Here is a 9,980-nt window from a genome sequence, read left to right as displayed (position 1 = left end):
TGGGGATGTGAGGTCTCTGCATCCCACCCCTGGCTCACACAAGGTTCAGGTACCGAATCAGGCTCCTACCATTTCCCTCTTATTCATCTGCTTCCAAAGAACTCCCATGAGATCAGTCATAGGTGGATTTTCAGTTGCAAGTGGGGTTTAGAAAGTCATAAGCAGCAAAATATGGTAGTTCATGCTCAGGATCTCGAGCTTTGGAGGTAGAAATGGAAAAATCAGAAGTTCAAGGCCAGCCTTGGCAAGCTTGTGCTACTGAGACACTGTCTCAAAAAGCAAGCAAAACCAAAGCCAAGAGTATGAGAAAGAAGAGAAGAAGGAAAGACATAGCTGAGTGAGTGAAACAAAAATCAAAACCTCACGGTGCAGGACATGATCAGTGACAAAACATGGTTTTTAGATAAGAGTCATGGTGTTTAAGAAAGGAAATACAATCGTGCTGGCTAGTCTTACGTCAGCTTGACACAAGCTAGAGTCATCAGAGAGGAGGGAGCCTCAGTTGAGAAAATGCCTCCATAAGATCCCTCTCTATGGCATTTTCTTAATTAGTGATCAATGGGGGTGGGCCTCATCCCTGGACTGGTGGTCCTGGGGTTTATAAGAAAGCAGACTGAGCAAGTCAGCAAGCAGCACCCAGCCATGGTCAGTGTATCAACTCCTGCCTCCAGGTTCCTGCTCTGTGTGAGTTCCTGCTCTCATGCTCTTGATGATGAACTGCTGTATAAAACCGTGAGGGAAGCAAAGTCTCTCCTCCCGACGTCACTTACTTGGCCATGGTGGTTTTCACAGCAATAGGCACCCCGACCAAGACAGCAGTCAGTTATAGGTCTTTGGCATAAGTAATAAATAAGCATGCAGTTGATACACCTCACTAGCCCAAAATGTTATACTTTAGTTTATCTGTTGTTGTATTACATATACAGTGGTTAGTCTGCTTCTCCTAAAACCCAAATACTTTATCCCACAAATCACATAAGCCTTCTTCCTTCTGCATTCTCCACGCCCCCCCCCCACAGGACACACACTATTTTGAAATAATCAGTTTTAGAGTTAAGAAACTCTTCTTTCTACTTGGTCAATTCTGTTTATGGTCTTTATCTCCCATTTCCCTCATTTTATTTTTCACATCGAGAATTCCTGCAAATGTATAAATATTTTATATTTAAAATAAACATTTTAAATTTTGCAGTCTGATCCTGTATTCCTGACTTAGATGAATAATTTCTCTACTTTAAAACAAAGAAACAGCTTTTCCTCTGCTGCCGCCAAGGTGCTCCTGCCGCATTGGGGTGAGGCCTTCACTTTGTCGTGGGACTAGCACCCTGCCAGCAGTCTGCAACATGGCCTCCTTCTCTGAGCTTGCCTGCAACTTCTCCGCCCTCATCCTCCATGAGGATGAGGTGATGTTCACGGAGGATAAGATCAATGCCCTCAATAAAGCAGCTGGTGTCAATGTGGAACCTTTCTGGCCTGGCTCGTTTGCAAAGGCCCTGGCCAATGTCAACACTGGAATCCTTATCTGCTATGTAGGGGCTGGTGGGCCTGCTCCAGCAACCAGAGCCTCACCAGCAGGAGGCCCTGCCCCCTCCACCGCTGCTGCCCCAGCTGAGGAGAAGAAAGTGGAAGCAAAGAAGGAAGAATCCGAGGAGACTGATGACAACATGGGCTTTGGTCTTTTTGACTAAGCGTTTTGATAACATGTCTAATAAAAAGATGAACCTGGGGGGAGGGAGACAAGCAAACAAGCAAAACCCAAGATCCCCTGGTCTTCCTTAAGACAGTAAAGTAATTATCTAACTCTTTTTCAGGTAGCTCATAAGTTTCCACTTATTTCTGATGGGCATCTCATTTCTTCGTTCAAGGGTATCTCGTTTCCCTGATTGCTCCAGATGTTGTTGCTATACAACTGCACATTTAGAGAAGTGGTGTCTTATCCCTTCTGTGAAGAAATTGTAGACCAACTGGCTTTCTCTAGGAAAGCTATCCACCAATCAATTGATCCAGAGGTCCAAGGCATGCTATCTGATAGAAAATCAAGCAAACTTGGCTTTCTCTGCACTTTTCAGGCAGCTTGGCCTGTCCAGATGAGCAGGTAGACTGACCTGATTACATGCACAGAGTCCAGCTTGGACCATGGGTGTAGAGCCACAGTCTGAGTCCACACGGGTTGGCCTGGTTCTGAAAGTAGTCAGAAGCTTAGGTCCAGGGGTTAGTCTAAGATTCTTAGAGCCTTAGTCCACAGGTTCAAGTCTGGTTCCTGGATCTACCAGGATCAGTACTGATCCTAGTTCTGTTAAGACCACACCTGAACTCCAAGATCACTGAAGCCATAAAAACCCTACTGGAACATGGAACTGCCATGGTACTGAGGTGTGGTTGGGACCTGGATTCGTGAGAAACAGCTGGAAGTGTGGGTACACATAGGCCAGTGAGGGCTGTTCTAAAAATCTGGGTTTGATGGTTATCTTAGGACATACCAACACTAAGATCTACTGGGATGCGCGTGATCTTAGTCTTCTAAAACTTTGGAGCTGCCAGTGCCAGCCTGGATGGTAGAGCCACAGAGATGGTCCTAGCACACAGAAGGCCTCGATTTTGAAGCTTGTGGTGTTGATCATGTACTCAGGTAAGCATGAAACCTAATATTTGTGAACTTCCTTAGCTCTGAGAGTCTGAAACTTAATATAGGCTTAGAGCCTATGAGTATGCTGTTGACCCATGTTTCTATCCCAACAGGACCCACAGCTGTTTAGTCCCAAATAAACAGGCAAAGGTCTATGTTAATTATAAACTGACTGGCCTATTAGCTCAGGCTTCTTATTAACTCTTATAGCTTATATTAGCCCATAATACTTGTTTGTGTTAGCCACGTGGCTTGGTACCTTTTTCAGCGAAGCTGTCACATCTTGCTTGCTCTGTGTCTGCGTGACGACTACAGACTGAAACTTCCCTCTTCCCAAAATTCTCATTGCCCCACCTCTATTTCCTGCCTGGCTACTGGCCAATCAGTGTTTATTTAAAATACAAGTGACAGGGTACAGACCATTGTCCCACAGCATTACAGGGATCCACCCGTCACTTGAAAGGCCTGGAGCCTGTGTGACAGTAGGTACTCTTAAGACTGGGCCTACGAGCTACATGATGGCTAGGATTATAGGGACTAGACTTGTGTAAGTTGTAGTCCTGAGACCTGAGAGCATGCAGGCCTACCTAGAGGAGAACGTTAACCAGAGCTGGGACTACAGGATACAACTTAGAAATGGAGTCTGTGGGGACTGAACTGCTACTGCTGTGGGCCAAATCATAGGCCTGAAGTGAATGGTCTCTCACTGGTATAGACTGAGTTCAACAGGTAGGCCTGGAGCCTGGGACTGTGACTTAGAGGTTCAGCCATGGCTGCTGTCCTAGTGTCTAGGCCTAGAGAGGTCTGCCCAAGGCTGACTATGTGTGTAGGCATGCATTCATAAGTAGGGATGGGCACACACATGCCATGATATGCATGTGGAAGTCAGAGAACCTCTTCCAATGTTCACTTTCATTTTCTATCTTGTTTGAGACAAGGTCTCTATTGTTTGCCGCTGGGTATGTCAGACAAGCTGGCCCATGGCTTCTGAGGGTTCTCCTAGCTCAGCCTCCCACCTTGTCTCGAGAATTTTAGACAGGAACAACAACCAGCCTTTCACAAGCTCTGGGGATCTGAACTTAGCCCCTCATGCTGTATGGACTCTATCCAGTGACCTAGCTCCCCAGCATCTGCTGCTATATTTGATTGATTGATTGATTGATTGATTGATTGATTGATTGATTCAGCAGGGTTTCACTGTGCAGCCCTGGCTATCCTGGAACTCACTCTGTAGACCAGGCTGGTCTCAGATTCAAAGAGATCCACCTGGACCTCCCTCTCGATTACCAGTACTGGGATTAAAGACACGTGTCACCTCTGCCAGGTCCATTGCTGGATTTTATTAGAGCAGGTTTAGTAGTGGAGTCAGCAACAAACTCCAAACACACACACACAGAGAGAGAGAGAGAGAGAGAGAGAGACAGAGAGAGAGAGAGAGAGAGAGAGAGAGAGAGAGAGAGAGAGAGAGAGAGAGAATCTTGATCTGTTCTCTGATGCCTGGGGTTAGACCACTATAATACCTAAAGCTTCCCTTCCTACACTTACTAGTGCATCTCATTTTTGTTCTACCCCCCCCCCGTACTATAATTACACCCTCGCTGGAATTTGCTCTTTAGGAAGTACTTCCCTTGGTGGGCAGTTGTCTACATCAATGTTTATGTGAGAGACAATACATTGAAAAGCTCTGGTCTACCGCCGTGCTGATATTCAGCTCTCAGCATCTATTCATGACGAGTTTCTGCATAGAGTATCCCTGTAGAAAACCACACGAGACTAAGTCTAATAGGTTACCAGGACTCATTTCCTCCCACAAATCATTACCCTGAACACACATCCCAACTGAATCCAATTAGCAGATCAAAACTATGACATGGCAGGAGGAAGTCATAAAGAGAGGCCACAGAAATGAGCCACACTGAACTCTCGTCAGTAACGTTCCCACACCCCAACAATGTCCCCATGCTGCCTACAGTTCTAGATTTTCTCCACCAGATCGTCTTTCCCCAAACACTGATGTAATCGCACGGGGAAGAAATGAGCACAGGAGACATCTGGAGGGACTCAGAAATCCGAAGGTGAGAGACTGCTTGTTACACCCCCTCCTACGTGATGTATTCTCGACCAGAGTCTTCGAGTGTCTTCTACAGCAGAAGTGTTTTTTTCTTCACAATTTGCCCTTCAACTTTTTAAAAATAACTGAATAGTTAATTAATTCTCCAGAGAGAAGGGAAATATTCCGTTTCTGAATTGATTAATGAGTAAAGACTGTACGGCTTTCCTATAACTCTAACCTCATTAAAATCAAATGAAATGCCCACTAAACGCCCGTGGCTATGCAACCTAAAGGATACCTGAAGGTTAGAGTTGAGTGTTACGTATGTCTACAGGATGAAGAGCAACTGAACAGGCTCTGTCCTGATTTCAAAACCGGACTGTCCCTGAATTAAAAGATGAGCAAATACTAACCCTTAATTTTGTGAGACGATGCAAGCATCTTTAAGTGATAGTTCACAGTAAAAAAAAAAAATTATAAAAAACTATATGGTAGGTTTTTTAATGGTACTTCCTTAATTTCACATGATGAATTAAATTTCTACAATAGGAAAATTACATACTGATGCCCATCTAGACAAATAATTCATAAAATCAATATGCTGACTAAAATTTTGGGCAACACAGGACTGGCTTTCTATAACGCCAAGATGATGGCCCATGGACTATTTCAAAATAGTGTTGAAAACATTTCACATCATAAAGCAGTAAAATGACTGCTAACCAATTATGTTTTCCCCTTGTTACAAGAAGGTATCAAACAACCTCAGTTCCAGGACAGCCTCATGGTAGTGGAACTAATGAGTAAAAATGTGGCAGGAAGCCCTTCGTGATGGCTTTAATTCCAGCACTCAGGAGCCAGAGGCGGTGGCTTTGCACGAGTTCAAGGCCAGCCTGATCTACATAGTGGGTTTCAGGCCAGTGAGAGTTCCATAGTAAGACCCTGTCTCATGACAACAGCAGCAAGGTGTAAACCAGGCAAGTGGTCAAACCAGGAACTTGTCACACATGGATCAAAACTGGAGTAGAGGAAGAGGGTGACAGATTATACCAAGAACAAGGATATTCACAAATAGGTTATAAGTGAGCATACTATGGGACTTTTATCAATGGGGTAATTGTCTCAAAATCTCATAGCAATTTAAACATACTGCCACCTACCTCCCTAAACAATGGGCAAAATCTTCTTTCAGGACACCATTGTCATGTAAATGCTTAAACATGAAACACTGTGGTTTGGATATAAAAATGTCTCTCAAAGGCTCGTGGGTTAAAGTTTGAGTTGGCAGCTGATGGACTTCTGAGAGCTGATAGAATCCTCAGAGCTCCCATGTCCAGATGGGTTTACCCATTGGTGGATGGACTACTGGGAAGCAGTACGTGGCTGGAAGCAGCCGGTCACGGGAGACGCGCTTTTGAAGAACGTATCTTGTGCCTAGACCCCTCTGCGCTGTCGTATGTGACAGAACAGACCACCACAAGGTAAGCAGCCCTCTGCCATGATATGTCCAGAGTCAGAAACATCAAACCAGCTGACCACCGACTGAAAGCTCTAAAACTGTGATCCAAAGTAAGTAAGTCCCTCCTCCCAACAGTTGTTTTCCTCGGGGTGTTATCATAGCAATGAAAAGTGCCCGGAACATGCAGGCTCTCATCTGTAATGTTGGAATTACACACGCATTCAAAATTAAAATCGCCAAAGACCTGTGACAGGTGATTAGACCCTGCCGTTTCATTTAGGGATAAGAGTGCCTCTCCTAAAGAGAGAAGTTTTTGTATATATATATATATATTACAACCAGGCTTAGGGATAAGAGTGTCTCTCCTAAAGAGAGAAGTTTTTGTATATATATATATATTACAACCAGGCTTGGTGGTGCATGCTTGTAATCCTAGCATCTAGAAGGTAGAGGCAGGAGGCTCAAGAATTCATTGTTGCCCTTAACTACACATCGAGTTTGAGGCCAGCCTTGGCTACATGTAACCCAATCTCCAAAAGGACTAAAAATAAAATAAAGTCCTACATGAATAGGGGACCAGAGAGATGGCTCAGCAGTATGGGACACTTGCTGCTCTCACAGAGAGCGCACAACTGTCTGCAACTCCAGTTTCAGAAGATCTGACATCTTTTTCTGGCTTCCAAGGACATCAGGCATGAATGTGGTACACATACGCACACACATGCAGACAATACACTCATACACTCATGCACACAAATAAAAGGAAATAAATCACTTGTTTAAAAAATGCTTATATAACAAGTCCAGAATAATTACTCACTAAACTTACATCGTGACTGAATTTGTTCATTTCATATAGTGAAGCATCAAAGCTGTTCCACCTTGTTCAAAATTCCTTGGAAGAAAATAAAAACTAATTTGGCCTAGCACCTCTCTGGGTCATCTTAGTTAAAGGAACTGGGTGGAACCAAGTAGAAGCTGTAGTGGGTGGAGATTAAACCAAGAGCAACTCCTCAGGTAAGGAAGTGAGGAAGAAAATGAGTTACCACCCTCACTAGTGAGAACAGAGTAAACAAAAGAGGAGAAAACCTCTCAAAGGAGGAGCCTGAGTTCTCACTGCAAGAATCACAAAGGCAGGTGTGTCGGATGGAAATTTTTAAAAATATATTTATATATCATTTATTTTTATAAATAAATATATATTATATAATATAATTTTTTTAGAGGAAAGGAGCCAGGAATTACGGGCAGAAACAACTGTTGAAGCACAATTTAAAACAAGCCAAGGTGATTTTTTTTTTTTTTTACAATGTAGGTGCAAGCTGAACAGCGTAGTTACAAGGCTGGACTGGCTGATGTGAAAACTCTTCAAATACATTGTCTCTTAGAGTGCACCGAGAGGTGCTCCTGAGTTAACACTGCGCAAAAAAATCCGGTCATTTTGTCTACTCCCAAAATGCCTCTTAAGAATTCAAGGTCGAGTTTAAATTCACACTTTGCCGATGCAAGGGCAAGATCTTGGGCACCAGCCTGGAAGGCAGTGTGTTGACAAGTCCCGCTGTCACGCTTAAAGCAGCCCATTTTTTTCAGAGGTGGCCAGCTGAGTCGGCATTTGTCCCGCGGAGAGCGGAAACAGAAGGAGATCCGCAGAAGGAACAGTGAAATCACAAACCCGGGCCATGTGGCAATCTCCGGGCCCTGCTGTGAAGCAATGGCAGGCAGCACCTGGGCACCGTGAGTCATTACGAAGGAGGGGTGTTGGCAAGGGATGAGGGCCACAAAAACAGGGGCAGGCAAGGGCAGGTTTGCAAACTGTGACCAAAGCCAAGACCGGGCCATCCATATTACGAAGGGTTTCAGAAAAGAACGCCTTGGAAAAATGCACACTTGTGTGTCTACACTGTGCTCATGAGCACACGCAACCCCACATAGAGCCTGACACTCTCGCTGCCGGCACCTCTGACACACAGAAAGGGACTGAGAAGCAAAGGGCACATTTTAAACAGCTACACTCCATAGCCACAATGTCAGTGAAATTATCTCTATTTCAGTAAGCACCATTTTCTCTTTTTGGATGTTTTCCTGGGTTTCCTCAAATATTGGTTTAAAAAAAAATTAGTCTGACTCAGTGTTTCTCAAGAATTAGAATAGGATCGTGAAGTTCCAGACTTGTGTTTCTAAGACTAACTGTACTGATCATGAGCGAACGCTCCTCTGCTCTTTCTGTTCACGGGTGTCTAGTAAGCAACCAGTATCAGCCAAGACTGCAGTCCTCCAGGTGCAGAAGAGACGCGCTAGGTATGGTTCCTGCTGCTCTCTCAACATTGGCGCTCTGGCAGACAAGCTAGAGTCATTAGACAAGCTTGTGATCTTCTAACTAAAAATGAAGGAAGGACTCCAAGGCGAAGCTACCAAGCGCTATGAAATCACAACAGAGGGCTTGAGCTTGCCCCAGGACAGCACACTGCAGCCTGTGTGGGAGGGACATCCTGTAGGAAAGTAGGGTGGCTTCTCTCCTTCCACCTTGTGGGTCCCTGGGACAAAACCCAGGATGCCAGGCTCACCGGGAGGCACCTTTACCCACTGAGCCACCTCACCGGCCTTCTTCCGATCCTGATATTCAAAACTTAAAACGTGTGTTGCAAGTGTCAAGGCATGAAGAGAAATGAACCCAAATGCTACTATTTTTTCTTTATACCGTAGCAAATAAAAATAACTCTCCCCTCTCTGTTTCCGGCTTTTTGTCTGCAGGTGAAATTTTTTTACAACCTCATTGGGATTCTAGATGTCACTGCAAACCCCTGGTCCTTCTGAATTGCTGGTGAGCCGTTGCACACAGCAAGCGATCAGACAATGTTCTGATTTTTATTGCCATCCCGACGGGCCCAGACAACCAACCCTTGGTGAGGGCCTATATTCTGCTACCTCCTTCAGGAGGCAGAGAAACAAACCTATATAAAAAGTCAAACAAGTATAATCTTGCAGAAGAAAAAAAAAGCTTTAGGCAAGACATTCTGGAGATATTAAATTTTCTCTTATGAGGAAGGGAATCTCAGATCTTGATATAACTTGCATAAGAATCACAGATGATGTACCCAATCCTTTAACCCCCATGTTTTCTAAAAGAAGAAAAACATTTTTCAAAGCAAAATGAAGGAGGGTTTCTGATTTACAAAAGGCCTATTCTTGGAGATTTCTCATAAGAGTGAGGCTTTAGGAAAGGAAGCTAAAATGAGAAATGGAGGTGACCATGCAAGGAAGAGGAAACCTGTGCCCTGTCTTAAAGAATCATAGCACACAGGGGCTGAGGAGTGGGGATGGAACATTCCAGGAAATGAGGTAAGAGCTTCCTTAAAGCAATGGGGAGTGGCTGGACCTAGTGGCGCACACCTTTAAACCCAGTACTCAGGAGGCAGAGGCAGACAGATCTCTGCAAGTACCAAACCAACCCAGTCTACAAAGGAAGACTGTCTCAAAATACAAAAAGGGGTGGTGTGTATTCAAAGGGTGATAGCATTAAAGAGACAACAGATGTGCGTCTTTAAAGAATCACACTTTCTACATCTCACAAAAGGGAAAGGAGATGAATATAGAAGGAGGAAGGCTAGGAGCTATAGTATCAGCTTGAGGGGGAGCCAATCATAGCTTAGACTACGTTACTGGCAATAGAGATGGATGAAATCAAGAGGACTGGATCATAAATTGCATTATAGTCAACAGACAATGGAACTGTCATGGGTAAGTTACAAGTTTTGCATTTCCTTATATGAATGGATGGATTATAATGTCATTCACCAAGCAAGGAAAAGCCCTATTACCAAAGCCTCGTTAAGGTGGTTTGG

At 44.2% G+C, this 9,980-nt stretch overlaps 1 protein-coding gene across 2 annotated transcripts; it reads left to right on the top strand.

The window, feature by feature from the left end:
• The first annotated feature begins 1,343 nt into the window (after positions 1-1,343).
• Positions 1,344-1,713, top strand: LOC142856929 (large ribosomal subunit protein P1-like). 2 transcript variants are annotated; one of them, XM_075984557.1, is made up of 2 exons: positions 1,344-1,414; positions 1,490-1,713. In XM_075984557.1, the coding sequence occupies exons 1-2, from the start codon at positions 1,344-1,346 to the stop codon at positions 1,686-1,688; spliced, it is 270 nt and encodes an 89-aa protein (XP_075840672.1). In that variant the 3' UTR covers positions 1,689-1,713. The 2 variants fall into 2 exon arrangements, with proteins under 2 accessions (XP_075840672.1, XP_075840671.1); XM_075984556.1 differs by having other exon boundaries at positions 1,344-1,713.
• The last annotated feature ends 8,267 nt before the right edge of the window (positions 1,714-9,980 follow it).

This window comes from Microtus pennsylvanicus, chromosome 9 (assembly GCF_037038515.1).
Source record: "Microtus pennsylvanicus isolate mMicPen1 chromosome 9, mMicPen1.hap1, whole genome shotgun sequence".
Taxonomy (NCBI): Eukaryota; Metazoa; Chordata; class Mammalia; order Rodentia; family Cricetidae; genus Microtus; species Microtus pennsylvanicus.
The sequence above is the reverse complement of the archived record's forward strand: the minus strand, read 5'-3'. Positions and strand labels throughout refer to the sequence as shown.